A 22530-nucleotide genomic window follows, 5' to 3' on the forward strand; every position below is an offset into this window, starting at 1 on the left:
GAGGTGGAGGGAGACAGATAAAGACTGTAGAGGTGGAGGGAGTCGGATAAAGACTGTAGAGGTGGAGGGAGACCGATAAAGACAGAGTAGAGGGAGAAAGATAAAGACAAGAGTAGAGGTGGAGGGAGACAGATAAAGACAGAAGAGGTGGAGGGAGTCGGATAAAGACAGAAGAGGTGGAGGGAGACCGATAAAGACAGAGTAGAGGGAGAAAGATAAAGACAAGAGTAGAGGTGGAGGGAGTCGGATAAAGACAGAAGAGGTGGAGGGAGACAGATAAAGACAGAAGAGGTGGAGGGAGACAGATAAAGACAGAAGAGGTGGAGGGAGTCGGATAAAGACAGAAGAGGTGGAGGGAGTCGGATAAAGACAGAAGAGGTGGAGGGAGACAGATAAAGACAGAAGAGGTGGAGGGAGTCGGATAAAGACAGAAGAGGTGGAGGGAGACAGATAAAGACAGAAGAGGTGGAGGGAGACAGATAAAGACAGAAGAGGTGGAGGGAGTCGGATAAAGACAGAAGAGGTGGAGGGAGTCGGATAAAGACAGAAGAGGTGGAGGGAGTCGGATAAAGACAGAAGAGGTGGAGGGAGTCGGATAAAGACAGAAGAGGTGGAGGGAGACGGATAAAGACAGAAGAGGTGGAGGGAGACCGATAAAGACAGAAGAGGTGGAGGGAGACCGATAAAGACAGAAGAGGTGGAGGGAGACGGATAAAGACAGAAGAGGTGGAGGGAGTCGGATAAAGACAGAAGAGGTGGAGGGAGACAGATAAAGACAGAAGAGGTGGAGGGAGACAGATAAAGACAGAAGAGGTGGAGGGAGTCGGATAAAGACAGAAGAGGTGGAGGGAGTCGGATAAAGACAGAAGAGGTGGAGGGAGACGGATAAAGACAGAAGAGGTGGAGGGAGTCGGATAAAGACAGAAGAGGTGGAGGGAGTCGGATAAAGACTGTAGAGGTGGAGGGAGTCGGATAAAGACTGTAGAGGTGGAGGGAGACCGATAAAGACAGAAGAGGTGGAGGGAGACAGATAAAGACAGAAGAGGTGGAGGGAGACAGATAAAGACAGAAGAGGTGGAGGGAGACAGATAAAGACAGAAGAGGTGGAGGGAGTCGGATAAAGACTGTAGAGGTGGAGGGAGACCGATAAAGACAGAGTAGAGGGAGAAAGATAAAGACAGAGTAGAGGTGGAGGGAGACAAACAAAGACAGTAGAGGTGGAGGGAGACCGATAAAGACAGAGTAGAGGTGAAGGGAGTCAGATGAAGGAAGATGTTTGTTTAAAGAGCCAAGGAACGTCAGAGGGGTATTGAGAGGGAAAGAGAGAGGGACGGAGAGAGAGTTCTCAGAAATATAATGTGGCAGATTGATCTACAAATCACATACACATTTCAAACCAAGACGTTTTTCCACAAACTTTAGCATACCGTCAACATTTTGCCAATTTTTCTTTATATCTGAAAGTATTGCCGGCAACAAAGCCTGTACTTTTATTTCCTCCAACCAACCTAGCTGGTTGAGAGAATGCCAAGAGTGTGCAAAGCTGTCATCAAGGCAACGGATGGCTACTTTGAAGAATCTAAAATATAAAATGTATTTGAATTTGTTTAACACTTTTTTGGTTACTACATGATTCAATATGTGTTATTTCATCATATTGACACCTTCACTATTATTCTGCATTGTAGAAAATAGTAAAAAAAATAAAGAAAAACCCTTGAATGAGTAGGTGTGTCCAAACTTTTGACTGGTACTGTATAAGTAGCCAGGTCAAAATCCCAACATATGGATCACAATGCTCCCAAGTAGGGAAATGGAGCCTGCATGAAGAGCCCTGTGGCTTCAGGCTATTTGGCGTGGGAAATGTGGGGACCCGGTATCCAAGTATGCCACAGCTATGTGTGTGGAAAACATTTCATCACAGGTAAGACATTTAACTTGTTTAGTAGAAGCAGACAACAAGACAATTGAGTTTAAAAGGGGTCAAGTTTTTGTTGTGAGGCAATGGGGTGACCTAGGTAACCACAGGTTGTTTTCCCCACAGGCAGGCGTTCTATCTAATACGGACTGGGATTATAAAAGACGAATGCCAACAAGAATGTGGTAAAACTTTGGCTGTTTGAAAGGGGACCATATAAAAAAAATCCCCACAAATGTTCACACAACATACCACAAAGCCTGTGTGAAAAGTGTAACAGTTAGACCCGCAGCTCATAGAGCCTGTTGCTATGGAGACATCATCATTGTGGTGCAGGCAATTCTTTAATCCATGGGAGCCTGTTAACACTGGGCTAACCACCTTATGCTATTATACAACACACAACGCAACTCCAAGCCTTTCAGCACCAGTATTGTGGCTGCTGCTATACCAACAACATTTATTTACAATGTTTTCTAGAAACATGTATTGTGTATTTTCTATTTGCATTTATTTTCTTTCTCTTCTTATTTCTTTAGCTGAGGTTAAATCCTCTAAAGAAGTCAACAGACGGTTATGCAGTCGACTGTAGGGCAAAGGCACGAGTCAGACAAATGGATCTTTCTTTTTTCCTTCTCTCTCTCTCTAAGGGCCAAGTTGGCAGGCAGCCTGCTCTGTTCTGAGTCTGCTGATGCATTAGTGTGAATTAGCTGTGGGTCGAAGCATCAAACCAGCCTGGAGGAGAGAGGAACAGAGGCAAAGAGGGCAAGAGAGAGAGGAGAGAGGGAGACAGAGAGAGAGAGGCTGTGAGAGAGAGATACAGAGAGAGAGAGGAGAGGGAGAGGCAGAGAGAGAGAGATACAGAGAGAGAGAGAGGAGAGGGAGAGGCAGAGAGAGAGAAAATAATACGAGGGAGGTTTGAGGGATAGATACACAATCAATGCCAGAAGCAGAGTGTGTAGCTGACAAATGGAGAAAGACCAGTTGATGACAGACTGGAAGGGTGATGATCAGGCTGGATCGTTACCATGACTCTTTTTTTGGCGCTGTCGTGTGTGTGCATGCGCACAACAGACCCGTGGCTGACGAATGGAGGTGGATTGTTTTGGGATTTGATTTTCAAACCTGATATCTGTGGGTTGGCTATGATAATCCGCTGATGATCTCTGTATTACTGATTTAGTCTTCTTCATCCTACACTGCCATAACATGAGATGATACCTATCACGGTGATATGTGAATACAACATGTCTCTGTGCATCACAATATCTGTTCCAATAGTGCCTTAAGAGCTGCTTTGAAATAGAATGAGAAGGAATGAGAACAGAGATTCTGTCAGGAGAATTCTTGAGATTGAGAATGAATAATAAAGTCAACGAGTACTACACAGCTGATTCAAATAACCAACTCTTCATCAAGCTTTGATCATTTCAATCAGCTGTGTAGTGCTAGGGCCAAAACGTGCCCCCGGGGAGGGGGCCCAGGACCGACATTGGGAAACACTGATCTAGAAACCATTAAGAAAAAACTTCATGCCGCCTTAGTCTTCCTCTACTTACCATATGGTATGGTCTCTCTACTCGTAATGCTGAGCTACAGAGGAGGTGTTAACTGTAGGGTTTTAGCATTGAGCAAAAAAAAAAAATTTTTTATTTTATTTAATCTTTATTTAACCAGATAGGCCAGTTGAGAACAAGTTCTCATTTACAACTGCGACCTGGCCAAGATAAAGCAAAGCAGTGCGACAAAAACAACACAGAGTTACACATGGGATAAACAAACGTACAGTCAATAACACAATAGAAAAATCTGTATACGGTGTGTGCAAATGAAGTAAGGAGGTAAGGCAATAAATAGGCCAATAGTGGCGAAGTATTTACAATTTAGCAATTTACACTGGAGTGATATGTATAGATGAGGATGTGCAAGTAGAAATACTGGTGTGCAAAAGAGCAGAAAAACAAATATGGGGATGAGGTAGGTAGTTGGTTGGATGGGCTATTTACAGATGGACTGTGTACAGCTGCAGTGATCAGGAAGCTGCTCTGACAGCTGACATTTAAAGTTAGTGAGGGAGATAGAAGTCTCCAACTTCAGTGATTTTTGCAATTCGTTCCCGTCATTGGCAGCAGAGAACTGAAAGGAAAGGTGGCCAAATGGGGTGTTGGCTTTGGGGGTGACCAGTGAAATATACCTGCTGGAGCGTGTGCTACGGGTGGGTGTTGCTATGGTGACCAGTGAGCTGAGAAAGGTGGAGCTTTACCTAGCAAAGACTTAGATGACCTGGATCCAGTGGGTTTGGCAATGAATATGTAGCAAGGACCAGCCAACGAAAGCATACAGGTCGCAGTGGTGGGTAGTATATGGGGCTTTGGTGACAAAACGGATGGCACTGTGATAGACTACATCCAATCTGCTGAGTAGACTGTTGGAGGCTATTTTGTAAATGACATCGCCGAAGGCAAGGACGGGAGAGAAAAAAATTATGAATTGAATTGAATTGAAATGTATGCATTCACTACTGTAAGTCGCTTTGGATAAGAGCGTCTGCTAAATGACTAAAATGTAAATGTAAGGATCGGTAGGATAGTCAGTTTTACGAGGGTATGTTTGGCAGCATGAGTGAAGGATGCTTTGTTGCGAAATAGGAAGCCGATTCTAGATTTAACTTTGGATTGGAGATGCTTAATGTGAGTCGGGAAGGAGAGTTTATGCAAATTGACACATCAGAACATAAGAGCAACACAACCTCACTGCCTGGAACACAACCATTGAGACAGTCCCTTAAAGGTCCTTCCGCAAGATCTGAGAGGTTGTATTATTGAAAACGTCTGGACCTGAAGAAGTGTTTAACATCTCAGGAAACCCTTTGTGGTTTGTAGGATAACTTTCTGCTACCATTGATGACTGTGTTCCTAGTCGGGTATCATGACTGAGGAAATGAGACTTTGTCGAACTCCTTTCCCCGAGGAGGAGTGTATATCATATGGCAAGATATGCTCTAAAAAGACCATTAGAAGTGGAGTGCATTTCTATTCTTCAGGCTGTGAACATATCATCATTGATTAATCATAGATTGTAGATATGTTTTGGGTTTATAAAGATGGGTGTTTTAGTGTTAGTTCCTTTTTGTATATTTGATCTCATAGCACAGCTTAGCTTCATGTGCACACATTCTCCTCATACACAAGTAAAACACACATTCTATAGTTTTGGAGATGATGTTTGGCTAACTTCTCCACCATCAGACGTGTACATGACTTCATTGTTCACCAAACCAGGGTATGTCAATCAAAAAAATGAATGTAAATGTGATGCCAGCTCTCTCTTTTGTAGGTATCAGATTGTCAATGATTCTAGTTACATGTTCAAGGAGGGTCGTGTAGACCAGTGGAGGCTGGTGGACGGAGCTATAGGAGGATGGGCTTATTGGAAAGGTATAAATGGAACGGAGTCAAACGTGGTTTCCATATGTTTGTGTTTGATACCGTTCCAGTTCTTCCATTCCAGCCATTACAATGAGATGTCCTCCTATCGCTCCTCCCACCAGCCTCCACTGGTGTAGACATCTCAGCAATTGAAACCAGTTTGACCACAAATAACCCTAACCCTAACCCTAACCCAGCCCCTTGAAGGTCCTGCCCCTGTACCTGAGCAGAGGGGCTCTGTAATAGGCATTGTTTTGCCCCTTTATTTACCTCAATGAGCAGATGCTCTGAACCAGGGGTGTCAAACTCATTCTGTGGAGGGTCTAGTGTGTGCGGGGTTTTCTTTCTTCTGTGGTATAAAGGTGTTTGCAACAATTGGATGTGTGGGTAGATGTGCGGGTGGTTAATACGGATAAAAAATAAATAAAATATCATACAAACTATCAAAAAATAAATTAACTGATCAAAATCAACCTGCTTTTCTGTAACCCCCCCCCCAATTCTAATCAGGTCAGAAGGACATTACCTCGCAACAGTAGTCCTTGCAGTGCTTCTGCCATGAAGTCTTGTTGCCCCAAAAATTTCTCGATATGTTCACAGATATGATGTCCAACTTCTTAGATACTTATGCTGTACAATCAATCACTGTGACTATAAATGCTACAAAATTCACCTTCACAATGATTGTGTCCAGAACACTTGATTGACTTTAAATATTAGTAACTGGTTGTAATGCATCCATCGCCATATCTTTTTCAACACTGTGGTCTCTTGCCCCTTCGACTCTCTTCACCGCCTCCACATAGGAGATCTGCTGTACAGCTCTGATCCTTGACATCTCGACCTCCTTCGCCCTAACAGGCCAGTTGCAATATTTTCCATTCACAGATTCTTCAATACCATACTTCTCCCGTCTGCAAACATTTGACACATGTCCATATCTTTTACAATTCACACACTGTAATGGTTTGGGCAGAACTGTGTATTAATGCCCATCATTTTGTTCGACTAGCAGCTGTCCACATACTTTTGGTCATGTAGTGTATCAACAGAGAAATACTTTTTAACCCCATTTTACTCTCCATTTAATGGTGTGTATTAATAAGCCTAAACAACAAGGATATTGTTGGAGAATGTTGGAAGCCATCGTACAAAAGGCTAGGTTGACCTAATACTGCCTGCAAGAGATGTTCCAGAAAGGCGATTAATTCTGCAAGAGATGCGCAAGAAATTGTGTTTGAAGACTGTTTGCAGAAGAGCTTCAGTAGTGGAGTGTATTTCTACCGCCAAAGTTATACACTAATACTTTTTATAGACTTTTTACTTGCCATTTGCATTTTAGATTGTAGCTATATTTTGAGTTAAGGGTTAATAAAGTTGCTTTTAAATGTTCATTATCATTGTTAGTTTCTTTCTGTATCTCTTACTGCACACTTTAACCTCCATCACATACTCCTTTATTTAACCTGGCATTTCAATTAAGAGCACATTATTATTTACAAGGCTGCCTGGGCCGTCACACCTGGGCCTCACGTACCTCATACACACAGGTAAAACTCACAGTCAACAGTTTGGACTACCAACATCTTACTGGCAATGCTTATTGTTTGGCTAAATACTCAAACATCAGACATTGTTCACCAAACAAGGTAGTTTTGTAGAACTGCACACTGCCACAATCTGACATTGAATGCTTATTGTCTGGCTAACGACTGAATAGTGATGTACATGTGAAAGGCTATACAGTGGAAAGTTTAGCTTTTATTTATTTGCACCGAAGAAGTGAAAGACAAAACAGTGCAGATATAAACTGGAAAAAACGGTGTGCAGGTGAGGTTGGAAGCCTAAAAGGGCTGATATGAAAACTACATCACAAATATAAGTACAAAAAAAAGTTGGCTCAGTCAGTTAAACAAAAGCATATTAATTAGAATTGTACATGATATACTCAGTATAGAAGAAAAAACGTGTGTGTGCGTGCGTGCATGTGAGCGTTACATGGAGGGGATTATTGGGTAGTTTGGTTCATTAGGCTGACCCCCAGTCTTCGCTTGAAGTTATTGAGGGATGATGAGGTTTTGACAATGTGAAGATAAGAATTCCAGAGTATGGTACCTCTGTATCTGATAGAGAATTATGAGGTGCGACTATGAGGTGCGGCAGTAGGGAGGGTGATGATTATCGCAGTGTCTTTTGGTACATAAATGGATTTCAGAATGAACCTGGAAGGATCCATTGAAGGGTTTAGGTAAACTGTCTGTGAGATATGAGTATTTATAGATGGAAGTGCATAATTGGCATGCATTAATGTCGTAAGATGAGATATTTCATTTCTTAAACAACGGTGCAGATGGAGCCAGGTAATTAGAGGATGTGGCTAGTCTTGCAAATGTCTTTTGTATGATGAGTAGTTTATGTACAGTGCATTCTTTTTCCACATTTTTGTTACGTTACAGCCTTATTCTAAAATGGATGAAAAAAAAAAAATCTCAACAATCTACACACAATACCCCATAATTACAAAGTGAAAACAGGATTTTAGACATTTTTGCAAATGTATTCAAAATAAAAAACAGAAATACCTTATTTACATAAGTATTCAGACCCTTTGCTATGAGACTCGAAATTGAGCATCCTGTTTCCATTGATCATCCTTGATGTTTCTACAACTTGATTGGAGTCCACCTGTGGTAAATTCAATTGATTGGACATGATTTGGAAAGGCACACACCTGTCTATATAAGGTCCCACAGTTGACATTGCACGTCAGAGCAAATGCCAAGCCATGAGGACGAAGGAATTGTCCGTAGAGCTCCGAGACAGGATTGTGTCCAGGCACAGATCTGGGGAAGGGTACCAAAACATATCTGCAGCATTGAATGTCCCCAAGAACACAGTGGCCTCCATCATTCTTAAATGGAAGAAGTTTGGAACCACCAATACTCTTCCTAGAGCTGGCCGCCCGGCCAAACTGAGCAATCGGGGAAGAAGGGCCTTGATCAGGGAGGTGACCAAGAACCCGATGGTCACTCTGACAGAGCTCCAGAGTTCCTCTGTGGAGATGGGAGAACCTTCCAGAAGGTCAACAACCTATGCAGTACTCCACCAATCAGGCCTTTATGGTAGTGTGGCCAGATAGAAGCCACTCCTCAGTAAAACATTTTTTGCAAAAAAAACATAATTTTAAAAAAAATGGGGGGGGGGGGCTTGCCTGTTTTCCATGTTGTTATTTTGGCATTAATACGGGTCACATATCAGTTTGCAAACAATGTAAAAAAATACATATATATCATTGAGTTAATAAAGCCGCGTACAAACAGGCAGCTCAAAAATACAGGTGTTTCAACCTAGCTCAGTGCTTTCTGTGGTTTTGGGGCAGGCCAGTAGAAAATATGAACATTGCACCATGATTGGCTCAGTGTTCTGTCACTCATGGGACACTACGTCACCCGCTTTTAGTAAGGGAGACATCAAGAATGTGGGCCCTCCTGTGTACTGCCATAGAGTTACATTAGAAGTGCCCTTCCAGAAGGCTCAAGGTCATTGTCCACAGAAATTACGTCAAATCACGTTATATGTACAGTAGCTTTGGTTGGACTGATCATGTCAACATCTTACTTTCACAATCTTCGCTAGCAGTCATCATCATGATTCATGAATCAAGTCTACTGGCAAATCCTTTTTAATCCTTGTCATATGAAGATAAATAATGAAGAGAAAATATAGATAAAACGTATCGGTGCTCATCGGCCATTGGACAAACATTACACAACAATTTGGAAATCGCAAATTCAACAATGAGTTGTTTGGAAGGAATCGGTGACAGTGGTTAACCGCAAGCATTGCAACTGGGAAGTCAGACTGGGAAGTCAGACTTTCTTCTTTGGTGGCTCTGACTCTTTGCTTTATCGGGTTGCTGTGCAGGCCTCTCTTCCTTCAGCAAGTTGCTGACCAAAGCCCGCACCTCACCCCTCTCAGGTCTGGGAAGATACTTAAGGTCCTTAAACCTTGGGTCGAGTGCTGTGGCGATCTTCAGCCATGTGAGTTTGGTGTTTTCCTTGCGTTTGTCCTGGTCCTTTGAAGGTTAGCTTGAATCTTATCATGTAGGCAGGGTCATCATCGGAGCTCTCCATCACCCGAAGGAGATGACACAAATCAGACAACACAACTGAGCAGAAAATGTACTTCTCCTCCCAGAAATCAGTCAAGTACAGTGAAGTCAAGTACAACTACAGTGAAATATGATTTCAAAATCACTTCAGTCAATTGTGAGAGACTTATACACACACACTCACTCACTCACTCACTCACTCACTCACTCACTCACACACACACACACTTTACACACTCGCGCTCTCTCTCACACACACACAATCTTATTATAACACTAATAGTGAGATAGAGAAGATTACCTGCAAGGCTCTAGTAGCGCCTGCAGCTTCTGCATTTTCTCCAGTTCAGCTGTGGTTGGGGAAAGGGGGATACCTAGTCAGTTGTACAACTGAATGCCTTCAACCTCTCAATCAGAGAGGTGCGGGGGGCTGCCTTAATCGACATCCACGTCTTCGGCGCCCGGGGTACAGTGGGTTAACTGCCTTGCTCAGGGCAGGGGCAGAACGACAGATTTTTACGTTGTCAGCTCAGGGATTTGATCCAGCAACTTTTCGGTTACTGGTTGGCATGGTGATGTTAGTTTTCTGTTGGGCCAGAGCATCTCTGTGGTTGTTGGTTTCAGTGGACACGTGTTACCATTTCCAGAGTGGAATTCCATCTTGAAAGGTTTGAGCTTGAAAGGTATTTAAAGGTATGAGCTCTGCTTTGTTTTTTTGCGCAGGCTGTACACACTTCATAAGTCTATCAGGATAAGGTAAGACCCAGATGCAGACCGAGTCAAAGTAATAATGTTTATTACAGCAACAGAGGCAAAGGTACAGGACGGCAGGCAGGGTCAGGGGCAGGCAGAGTGGTCAGGCAGGTGGGTTCAGGGTCAGGAAAGGCAAGGGTCAAAAACCAGGAGGGTGAGAAAAAGAGAAGCTGGGAAAAGACAGGAGCTGACAGGACAACGCTGGTAAGCTTGACAAACAAGACGAACTAGCAATAGACAAACAGAAAACACAGGTATAAGTACACAGGATAATGGAGAAGATGGGCGACACCTGGAGGGGGTGGAGACAAGCACAAAGACAGGTGAGACTGATCAGGGCGTGACAGTACCCCCCCCCCCCCCCACATACCTGGTTGACCGGGGTACCAGCGGTGGAAGTCGGCGATGAGGGCTGGGTCCAGGATGTCTTTAGCGGGGACCCAGCACCTCTCCTCCAGGCCATAACCCTCCCAGTCAACCAGGTACTGGAAACCCCTGCCCCATAGTCGAATCCCTCAGAAGGCATCTCATCGTGTACGCTGGATGGCCATCGACGACGCGGGGAGGAGGGGTGGGCCTGGAAATGGAAGACAAGGAACTGTGAGACACAGGCTTGATACGGGATACATGAAAGGTAGGGTGTATACAAAAGGTATGGGGCAACAGAAGACGAACAGCAGAGGGGCTAATGACCTTGGAGATGGGGAAAGGGCTGATAAACCGGGGGGACGGTTTGCGAGACTCCATATCTTCTGCTCGAGATGATACTGGGGAGCCGGGGTCTGATGGCGATCTGCTTGTCGTCGATACCTGGAGATGGTCTTGAGGAGGGCCGACCGGGCTCTCCTCCAGGCACGATGACAGCGGCGGACAAACATCTGGGCAGAAGGTATGCCGACCTCTTCCTGCTCAGGGAAGAGCGGGGGTTGATAGGCCCATGGCAGAGCAGGGAAGGGTGTTGCGGACATATTTGACCCACACAAGCTGCTGGCTCCAAGTGGTTGGGTTGGCGGCGACCAGGCAGCACAGGGTGGTCTCGAGGTCCTGGTTGGCTCGCTCCGACTGGCCGTTGGAATGGGGGTGGAACCTGGAGGACAGGCTGGCCGACGACCAAGTGAGGGTGCAGAACACCTTCCAGAATTGGGACGAGAACTGAGGACCCCGGTCGGAGACCATTTCCACAGGCAGTCCGTGTATCCGGAAGACATGCTGCACCGTCTTTTTGGCAGAGGGTAGTTTGGAGAGAGGAATGAAGTAGGCGGCTTTGGAGAACCGATCCACCACGGTCAGGATGGCGGTGTTACCATCAGAGGGGGGAAGACCCGTGACAAAGTCCAGGGAGATGTGAGACCAGGGATGGTGGGGGACAGGCAGAGGTTGGAGGAGACCAGCCGGAGCTTGCTGAGGAGTCTTGTTCTGTGCATAAACTGTGCAAGCGGCGATGAATGAGGATACGTCCGGGACCATGGTAGATGAACGGATGTTCCACCCACTCCAGCCAGTGCCTCCATTCCTCCAATGCCATCTTCACCACGAGAAGCTCCCGATTCCCCACATCGTAGTTCCTTTCCGTGGCATTGAGGCGATGGGAGAAGAAGGTTCAGGGTTGTAGCTTGAGGTCAAAGGCAGAACACTGGGATAGGACAGTCCCCACCCCGATGTCCATCGGGGCATCGGCCTCCACCACGAACTGACGAGATGGGTCCAGATGAACCAGGATGGGAGATGTGGTGAAGCGATGTTTGAGGTCCCGGAACCCCCGGTCAGCAGCTGGGGACCATGTGAATGGAACCTTGGGCGAGGTAAGTTCTGACAGGGGAAGCGAGGGTGCTGCAACCCAGGATAAAGCGGCAATAGAAATTGGCGAACACCAGGAAACGTTGCAGCTGCACCCTGGACGTAGGCTGAGGCCAATCCATCACTGCTCTCACCTTCCCGCGATCCATCTGGACACTCCCAGCAGAGATGATGTAACCCAGAAAGGGGGTGGTGGAGCGATGGAACTCACACTTCTCCGCCTTCACAAACAGCTGATTCTCCAGAAGCCGTTGAAGGACCTGCCGGACGTGGAGCACATGTTCTTGAGGGGAACGGGAGAAGAGGAGGATGTCATCAATGTAGACGAAGACGAACCGGTTCAACATGTCGCAGAAAACATCATTCACCAGAGCCTGGAACACCGCAGGGGCGTTGATGAGGCCAAAGGGCATGACCAGATACTCGTAGTGGCCACTGGCCGTGTTGAAGCCAATCTTCCACTCGTCCCCCTCTCGTATCCGCACCAGGTGGTAGGCGTTCCGTAGATCCAGCTTGGAAAACACAGTGGCCCTCTGGAGTGGCTCGAAGGCCGAGAAGATGAGTAGTAGCGGGTAACGGTTCTTAACCGTAATGTCATTGAGTCCCCGGTAGTCAATGCACAGGCGCAGGGTCTTGTCCTTTTTCTCCACGAAGACAAAGCCTACGCTGGCATGAGAGGAAGAGTGATGGATAAATCCTACCCATTGTAGGTATCCATAGCCTTGGTCTCCGGTCCCGACAGAGTACAGACGTCCCCGGGGCGGCGTGATGCTAGGGAGAAGGTCAATCCCGCAGTCATAGGGTCGGTGCGGCGAAAGCGACGTGGTCCGGCCTTGCTGAACACCTCCCGGAGGTCCTGGTACTCTGCGGGAATGGGGGAGAGGTCCGGGGCACCTTCCGAGCCCCCAGGAAGACGTCCCGGGGCATGTTGGGCTGACTTCAGGCATTGGGCGTGGCAGAACGGGCTCCAGCCCATGATGGCACCAGTAGACCAGTTAATGAGGGGATTGGGTCGTTGGAGCCAGGAGTATCCCAATACCACGGGAATCAGAGGGGACTTGATGAGCAGGAACTGGATAGCCTCGTTGTGGTTACCTGACACCCATAGGTGGAAGGGAGTGGTGTTGTGGATGAGAGTGGTGTTGTGGGTGACTTGTGCATATTGAAGATATTGGATAACTGTCCACATATACTTTTCGTCAGCCAACAAGATGAGTAGGCCTAACGAACAGCAAAAGCACTAGCCTATGTCAATCTACTATCCTCCATAGTACAAATGTCGACCTATGCTATTCTGTGCGAGAAATAAATATTCCAAACATAGTCTGGGACAGTTGTGGGATGTGATAGATCCCAAATAAATACAACCACTAGAATAAAAATAACGTTTTTACGCAATGTGGCTGACTCAACAGATCAGAACGTTTAGTTTAAAATGTTGATAAACTATTAGGCTATTTCTTCACATTATAAGTGTAGCATGCGCACATGGCTGTAGGCTATAAGTGTGAATGTTCCATTAGCGGGAAAACACCATTATCAAAAGCGACCGCAAGTGCAATTATGCATGTAATGCTTTTATTATAAAGGTGCATTTTTATGGTGAAAATTATCTTCCCCAAACTTGAAACTCACGCACTGCTTATGTATGCCAGTTAGGCTCTACACCCCTTGTAAATCGGATGAATGTGTTATTTGGCTACTTTAGTTGTGATACAAACTTTACCAAAACATATAGGCCTATGCGACTATGATTAGAAAAAGTTGCAAAAAATTGCATTGTTTCTTATCACAAGTAATAGGCTAATATTGTCACCCATCAGACTATTCTTGATTTAATCTTGTATTTACATATACTGTACTAAATAATATATGTGTGAAATTTGTTTTGATTTAGAATGGACCATTATCATGCACCCGTCACGAAAATATACGTCGTCAATGCACTTAAATAGGGAATGGAGGACGCTTTTTCCGTGGTTCATTTTCATGCCAGCCAAGAAGGCTATACTCCTGTTGTAAAAATAAGCAATGTGCATAATATTAGGAAAGTTGAGAAATAAATATAGTAGGCCTAGCCTATAGAAAGCTGATGGGATCCTCCTATTTTTAGTAAAGGCCATCACTCTGTTTTCTCGGCAATTGCATAGCCTATAGAAATATTGTGCAACGTGAGCTCATGGGTTCTCATTAAGTGTTTGATTAGATTTTGGATTACATTTGCATTGATGTCAGAGTGATTAGAGGGACAATAGAGTGCTGAGTACCAAGCAGTTAGCAAGTTTGGTAGGCTACTAATGACCAGCAGCAGCTTGGAGAGGGCTAATTATCATCACTAAACGGTCACGTGGAATTTGACTGCCTTCATGATAAACCTGATGATGGAGTTGGTGTCGTGCAAAGCCACGCAGTCTAGAACCAAAAAGAGTTCTTTGGCTGTCCCCATAAGAGAACGCTTTGAAGAAACCCTTTTTGTTCCAGGTAGAACCCTTTTGGTTCCAGGTAGAACCCTTTTGGGTTCCATGTATAACCATTTCCACAGAGTTCTACCTGGAACCAAAAAGGGTTCTTCTATGGGGACAGCCACAGAACCGTTTTGGAACCCTTTTTTCTAAGAGTGTGCCCATCAGGATGTCCAGGATCCAGTTGCAGAGGGTGGTGTCCAGACCCAGGACTCTGAGCTTGGAGGAAACAATAGTGTTGAATGCTGAACTGTAGTCAATGAACAGCATTCTCACATAGGTGTCCCTCTTGTCCAAATGTGTTACGGCCATGTGAATAGCGAATAGAAATGGCATCTTCTTGTCTTTCCACAGATGTTGACACCACCAAAGACCCCTGTCAGAAGGTGACGTGTAGCCGAAACAAGGTGTGTATCGCCCAGGGATACCAGAGGGCTGTGTGTGTCAACCGCAAGAAGCTCGAGCACAGGTGAGTGTGTGTAGATTGGTCTCACACCCCATTCAATGGTAATTTTAAGGTTGCTAAGGTTAGTGAATTCAATTCTTCTTCTACGGTTAGCTCCCTAACAGTAAAGTGTGTTTTCTTAATTAATCTCTCCCTCATTACAGCTCGATGTTTAATGATACTGCTGTGTTGCAGACTACAGGAGGCTGCTGAGGGGAGGACGGCTCATTAATAATGGCTGGAACGGAGTGACGCTCCAGCCATTACCACGAGCCTGTCCTCCCCAATTAAGGAGCCACCAACCTCCTGTGCTGCAGACAGATGATTAAACACATCTAGGTGTACTGTACTGGTACTGTACGTCGTTAGCTCTATAAATACCCTGTGGTTGTTGTGATAGGATCCTGTGGATGGATCCTCAGGACATGTCTGTGGATGTGTTAACAGGTAGAAAACCTCCATCAAACTACATTATCACAACACAAGCTTTCACAAAATAAAATATAAATATATAGATTTATTCTGAGGTGAAATTCGAAGCCGAACTGATGTATGCAACACATTTCACTGTAATGTTGCTAGTGTGAAGTACATTGAATAAAAATATAAATGCAACATGTAAAGTGTTGGTCCCATGTTTCATGAGCTGAAATAAAAGATCCCAGAAATGTTCTCAAATTTTGTGCAGAACTTTGTTTACATCCCTGTTAGTGAGCATTTCTCCTTTACCAAGATAATCCATCCACCTGACAGGTGTGGCATATCAAGAAGCGGATTAAACAAGCATGATCATTACACAGGTGCACCTTGTGCTGGGGACAATAAAAGGCCACTCTAAAATGTGCAGTTTTGACACACAACACAATGCCACAGATGTCTCAAGTTTTGAGGGAGTGTGCAATTGGCATGCTGACTGCAGGAATGTCCACCAGAGCTGTTGCCAGAGAATTTAATGTTAATTTCTCTAGCATAAACCGCCTCAGCTTATGGTAGAGCAATTAACATTCAATTCTCTGGCAACAGCTCTGGTGGACATTCCTGCAGTCAGCATGCCAATTCGTCGTTTTAGAGAATTTGGCAGTTTGTCCAACCGGCCTCACAACCACAGACCATGTGTAACCACGCCAGCCCACGACTTCTATATCCGGCTTCTTCACCTACGGGATCGTCTGAGAACTGCAACCCAGACAGCTGGTGAAACTTAGGAGTATTTCTGTCTGTAATAAAGCCTTTTTGTGGGGAAAACTCATTCTGATTGGCTGGGCCTATCTCCCCAGTGGGTGTTACTATTAGATCACAGACTCTGAACCTGTACCATCTACCGCTTACCTGATCCAGAGGTAGCCCCTGCTGTGTTACTGCACTCCCATGCCCACCCACTTGGGAGCCAGGCCCACCCATGGATAACCCTGCCCAGTCATATGAAATCCACAGATTAGGGCCTAATTTATTTATTTAAATTGACTGATTTCCTTATATGAACTGTAACTCAGTAAAATTGTTGAAATTGTTGTGTTGCATTCATATTTTTGTTCAGTATACATTACTGCTGCCACCAAGCCATTGGAAGCATTATAGAACCTCTTTGTCCTCTGTGTCTTAAGTAAAGCAGCCTGCTCAAATACTGTGTGTGTGTGGTGCGTGTGTGTGTGTGTGTGGTGTGTGCACGTGGTGCATGTGTGTGTGTGTGTGCGCACGCACGCTCTGTAGACTGAAGCAGCCTGCCCTGAGGTCTCCTGAAGGAGGATGTCAGCCCTGTCCCATCTCCTCCTCTGGTCCTGTGTGTGGCTCTGACGGACACAACTACGCCTCCCAGGTACAGCAACACACCACACACACACACACACACACACACACACACACACACACACACACACACACACAAGTCACAATTTTCTTATATTTATCTCAAATGAGCCTTTATATGAATCGAACTTAGTCATTTAATTTCCCTTTTCAACACATCGTTCTCAACAAGGTCAGAGAAGATAAAGCATAAATCAATAGAAACACATGGGAGAGATGCGTCACCACAACTCTGGTCCTCTGAGGCTATTTATCACAGCCCTTTGTCTTTATGCTGTCTATATATGGAGGCTGTCCACACTGTTACCCTCTAACTATATCTGTACATCTCTGGAGGCCGTCCACACTGTTACCCTCTAACTATATCTGTAGATCTCTGGAGGCCGTCCACACTGTTAACCTCTTACTGTATCTGTATATCTCTGGAGGCTGTCCACACTGTTAACCTCTTACTGTATATGTATATCTCTGGAGGCCATCCACACTGTTAACCTCTAACTATATCTGTATATCTCTGGAGGCCGTCCACACTGTTAACCTCTAACTATATCTGTATATCTCTGGAGGCCGTCCACACTGTTAACCTCTAACTATATCTGTATATCTCTGGAGGCCGTCCACACTGTTAACCTCTTACTGTATCTGTATATCTCTGGAGGCCGTCCACACTGTTAACCTCTAACTATATCTGTATATCTCTGGAGGCCGTCCACACTGTTAACCTCTAACTATATCTGTATATCTCTGGAGGCCGTCCACACTGTTAACCTCTAACTATATCTGTATATCTCTGGAGGCCGTCCACACTGTTAACCTCTAACTATATCTGTATATCTCTGGAGGCCGTCCACACTGTTACCCTCTAACTGTATCTGTATATCTCTGGAGGCCGTCCACACGGTTACCCTCTAACTGTATCTGTATATCTCTGGAGGCCGTCCACACGGTTACCCTCTAACTGTATCTGTATATCTCTGGAGGCCGTCCACACTGTTAACCTCTTACTGTATCTGAAGCATTATGTACAAGCTTTAGATCCAAGAGACACAACAACGTTACAGCCGTGTTGTAATTCACTGATAATAAACACAAAACACAGAGATACATAGCCCGATAAGAGGTGTGTGTGTGTGTGTGTGTGTGTGTGTGTGTGTGTGTGTGTGTGTGTGTGTGTGTGTGTGTGTGTGTGTGTGTGTGTGTGTGTGTGTGTGTGTGTGTGTTGCAGTGTAAACTGGAGCAGCAGGCGTGCCTCACAGGGAAGGAGTTGACTATGAAGTGTTCAGGTCTTTGTCCCTGTCCAACCGCGGCCCCAACCACAGAGACAGAGGTCAAGCATGGTGAGCACACACACACACACACACACACACACACACACACACACACACACACAAACTGCAATGCTATACAATAACTTTCTCTCTCTCCCTCTATCTATCCCTCTCTCTCTCTCTTCCTCTCCCTCTATCCCTCTCTCTCGCTCTCTCGCTCCCTCTCTCCCCCATAGAGAGTTGTACAGGGCAGGACCTGTCTGATCTGGGGGACAGGCTGAGGGACTGGTTCCAGCTGCTGCAGGGCAACGCCAAGCTGAACAACAACAGCAAGACTGGAGCCAGTAACACAGCAGGGGCTACCTCTGGATCAGGTAAGAGGTAGATGGTACAGGTTCAGAGTCTGTGATCTACCAGCAACACTCCCAGCTGAGACAGGTATACTCCTCTCCCCACTGCAGGTCGTGGTTCAAACTACGCTCCAACACTTTCATCTGGTTATCCCACCTTCTCTGTCATTTCAGAACTGTCTCAATAAAGTTAAGAGACAGTACAGTAGAGTTAGTATAGGGCCAGCACTGCGTCAGGTAAGAGTGAACTAGGGCCAGCACTGCGTCAGGTAAGAGTGAACTAGGGTCAGCACTGCATCAGGTAAGAGTGAACTAGGGCCAGCACTGCATCAGGTAAGAGTGAACTAGGGCCAGCACTGCGTCAGGTAAGAGTGAACTAGGGCCAGCACTGCGTCAGGTAAGAGTGAACTAGGGCCAGCACTGCATCAGGTAAGAGTGAACTAGAGCCAGCACTGCGTCAGGTAAGAGTGAACTAGGGCCAGCACTGCATCAGGTAAGAGTGAACTAGGGCCAGCACTGCATCAGGTAAGAGTGAACTAGGGCCAGCACTGCATCAGGTAAGAGTGAACTAGGGCCAGCACTGCATCAGGTAAGAGTTCATTAAGGTCAGCACTGACTTGCCTAGTTAAATAAAGGTTAAATAAAAATAACATAAACAATACAAAATCAAGTAATAGTTAAATAGGACCAGCACTGCATCAGGTAAGAGTTAAATAGGACCAGCACTGCATCAGGTAAGAGTTAAATAGGGCCTGCACTGCATCAGGGAAGAGTTAACTAGGGCCTGGACTGCATCAGGGAAGAGTTAACTAGGGCCTGCACTGCATCAGAGAAGAGTTAACTAGGGCCTGCACTGCATCAGGGAAGAGTTAACTAGGGCCTGCACTGCATCAGGGAAGAGTTAACTAGGGCCTGCACTGCATCAGGGAAGAGTTAACTAGGACCTGCACTGCATCAGGGAAGAGTTAACTGGGGCCAGCACTGCATCAGGTAAGAGTTAACTAGGGCCTGCACTGCATCAGGGAAGAGTTAACTGGGGCCTGCACTGCATCAGGGAAGAGTTAACTAGGGCCTGCACTGCATCAGGGAAGAGTTAACTAGGGCCTGCACTACATCAGGGAAGAGTTAACTGGGGCCTGCACTGCATCAGGGAAGAGTTAACTAGGGCCTGCACTGCATCAGGGAAGAGTTAACTAGGGCCTGCACTGCATCAGGGAAGAGTTAACTGGGGCCTGCACTGCATCAGGGAAGAGTTAACTAGGGCCAGCATCATATCAGATGCAACATTGTGGATATTCTCATTTATTTTCATAATGATATTTGGAGTTACTATAATCCTGACCTCTACCACTGTTATGAATATTTGATCTGTCTGTTTGGGTTATTCCTCATTCCTCCTCTCCCCTTTTCACTGTGGGTGTGTGTATGCTTGCATGTGCGTGTGTATCTCAACATGTGTGTGCTTGCATGTGTGTGTGTCTGAACATGTGTTTGCCAGCTTGTGCGTGTGTCTCTATGTGTGTATCATATATCCCTCTCTGTCTGTAGTCCTGGACAGGAGCGTAGTGGCCAGCTGTAAGGACTCTGTAGGCTGGATGTTCTCTAAGCTGGACACCAACAGTGATCTGTATCTGGACCAGGCCGAGCTGGCAGCCATTAACCTGGACAAGTATGAGGTCTGCATCCAGCCCTTCTTCAACTCATGTGACTCCTACAGGGACGGGAAGGTGTCTACGGCCGAGTGGTGCCTCTGCTTCTGGAGAAAGAGTGAGTATACTTTGGGGAAAGGTGTGCTTGTGTGTCCGTTGATGTGTCTTTCCTATCTCCTCTCTCTCTCTTCTCCCCTCTCTCTTCTCTCCTCTCTCCTCTCTTCTCCCATCCTCTCTCCGCTCCCCTCTCTCTTCTCCCCTCTCTCCGCTCTCTTCTCCCCTCTCTTCTCCCCTCCTCTCTCGCTTCTCCTATCTCTCTCTTCTCCCCTCTCTCTTCTCCCCTCTCTCGTCTCCCCTCTTTTCCCCTCTCTCCTCTCTTCTCCCCACCTCTCTCCGCTCCCCTCTCGCTTCTCCTATCTCTCTCTTCTCCCCTCTCTCTTCTCCCCTCTCTCCTCTTTCCGCTCTCCCCTCTTCTCCTCTCTCTTCTCCTCTTTCTTCTCCACTCTCTTCTCCCCTCTCTTCTCCCCTCTCTCTCCTCTCTATCCCCTCTCTCCCCTCTCGCAGTCCATCACTGTATGTCTTCCCCCTAGTTGTTTTTAGTTGCCCAGTGGTGGGGAAATGGCCACAGTGGTGCAGTAACAACATCACTGTAGCTTGTTGCCAGGATGGTCCTCCCACAGCTCTCACAGATTGTGTTTGTCAGCCAAGCAGCCAGCCAGAAACTAGACAAGACCTGTGTTTACCACTGGACCCATGGCTGGAGCCACTGCATGCGTCCCAAATGGCACCATATGCCCTATATAGTGCACTACTTTTGTCCAGAGCCCATGAAAGTAGTGTACTATATAGTGGATAGGGAGCCATTTTGGGTACAGTTTCAGTCTCTAATCCAAATCCACTCCATAGTCTACAGACGGAAGAATCTGACCTGAGAAACACAGTAGTTTGAAGTGGCATATAAATCGTGTATCATTTCAATGGGAGATTTGTGTGAATGTTCGACAGATTTTCTACGCATATCTGAATTTTCTACGATTTGGCCAATTTTGTGTGTGTGTGTGTCTGTGTGTGTGTGTGTGTGTGTGTGTGTGTGTGTGTGTATGTGTGTGTGTGTGTGTGTGTGTGTGTGTGTGTGTGTCTGTGTGTATTGAAGTGATGTACTGAAGCGTTGGTGTGTTTCCCCCTCAGAGCCCCCCTGCCTGGCTGAGCTGGAGAGGATCCAAGTACAGGAGGGAGGCAAGAACAAACTGGGTATTTATTTTGTGCTACATGTTTCTGCATGATTGACATTTCCCAGACGTGCATGTGGGCTTTGAGTGAGCATACCCCTTACGGAATTTCACGTGATGGCAGGTAACCTAGCGGTTAAGAGCGTTGGGCCAATAACTGAAAGGTTGTTGGTTTGAATCCCCGAGCTCACTAGGTGAAAAATCTGATGTGCTCTTAAGCAAGGCACTTAACCCTAATTGCTCTGAATGTTAATTTAATGTGATAACATGAAATCACGTGGTTTGAATATGCCCCAATGCAACATTATTTACATTAACCCTTTACACTCATGGAAATTGTCCTATATGGATAGGGATACATTTAATGCTTTTTACAGAAGAAATATGAAAAGCACATGCATAACCATGGTAGTGATTAAAAGGTAACAGTTTGGAGATAATGGGGAAATGTTTAGACCAAAGCTGAGTGCACAACAGTTCACCTGACACTGGATCCAATCATTACACTGTTGATTTTCGCCGCTTTTGTCGATAACAAAATCAGAAAATACTCTGGGATACATTCAGTAACATGATAAGACAAAAACATGGAACAGGAGCACGATAAGACAAAAAAATGACAAGGGTCTGAGTGAGAGGACTGGTGTCTCCAAGTGGCCACACATCTCTCCAAAGTGTGTACAGTTCCTAAGTCATTTCAATGCACTTTTATGACAGTCTTCAACTATAAGGTGCTTTTTTTGAGCTCTCTTAGCTGTGCCGTTGAGGAACTAGAGCAAGCACACTTGTAGTTGTTTTATTTGGAACACAGCCCTGCATCCCCACCATCACAGAATTACAATAAATTACAATTACAATAATTACAATAAAATCACAATCTGGGTCAGGTGGGCATGATTTGAAGGCTTGTTCTATTACTTTCACAAGGCAATTCAGAGAAACGGATTGTAATTTTGGTGCCCATAGAATGGAGTCATGAGAGCATTCAGATGCGTGGTCTGTGGAAAATGTTCTTCACAACAGACAAACATGCTCATTCTGCTGAGAACAACCCAGGGTATGAAGCTATGTCATCTTGTAGCTGTACATCAAACATAGTGATCATAAACGTTGACACTGTATATCACATGAGTTTTATGATATGGAATGTGAAGTACACATTTGGACTCACGGGTGTTTGGCTTACTTGTATGACATCAAAGCTGTCTTCATTATAATCTTTATCAAGTCATCTTAATTTGCAGCATTTCCCTAACTCAGACTCAATTTTTCTGGCAAAAGTTGTCCAATTACCGGAAAGGATGGAGGGTACTT

General features: G+C 45.5%; 1 protein-coding gene across 2 annotated transcripts in view; it reads left to right on the forward strand.

The window, feature by feature from the left end:
• The window catches only part of LOC115193607 (testican-2), a 104204-nt gene that overhangs the window by 73837 nt on the left and 7837 nt on the right, over positions 1-22530 (forward strand). For both annotated transcript variants that reach the window (XM_029752422.1, XM_029752423.1), the window contains 6 exons: positions 14824-14938; positions 16625-16730; positions 17946-18057; positions 18225-18362; positions 19887-20105; positions 21176-21238. In XM_029752422.1, coding sequence (XP_029608282.1) covers positions 14824-14938; positions 16625-16730; positions 17946-18057; positions 18225-18362; positions 19887-20105; positions 21176-21238 — 753 coding nt within the window. The remainder of the gene's footprint in view (positions 1-14823; positions 14939-16624; positions 16731-17945; positions 18058-18224; positions 18363-19886; positions 20106-21175; positions 21239-22530) is intronic.

The sequence above is a fragment of the Salmo trutta genome, chromosome 5 (assembly GCF_901001165.1).
Source record: "Salmo trutta chromosome 5, fSalTru1.1, whole genome shotgun sequence".
NCBI classification, from domain to species: domain Eukaryota; kingdom Metazoa; phylum Chordata; class Actinopteri; order Salmoniformes; family Salmonidae; genus Salmo; species Salmo trutta.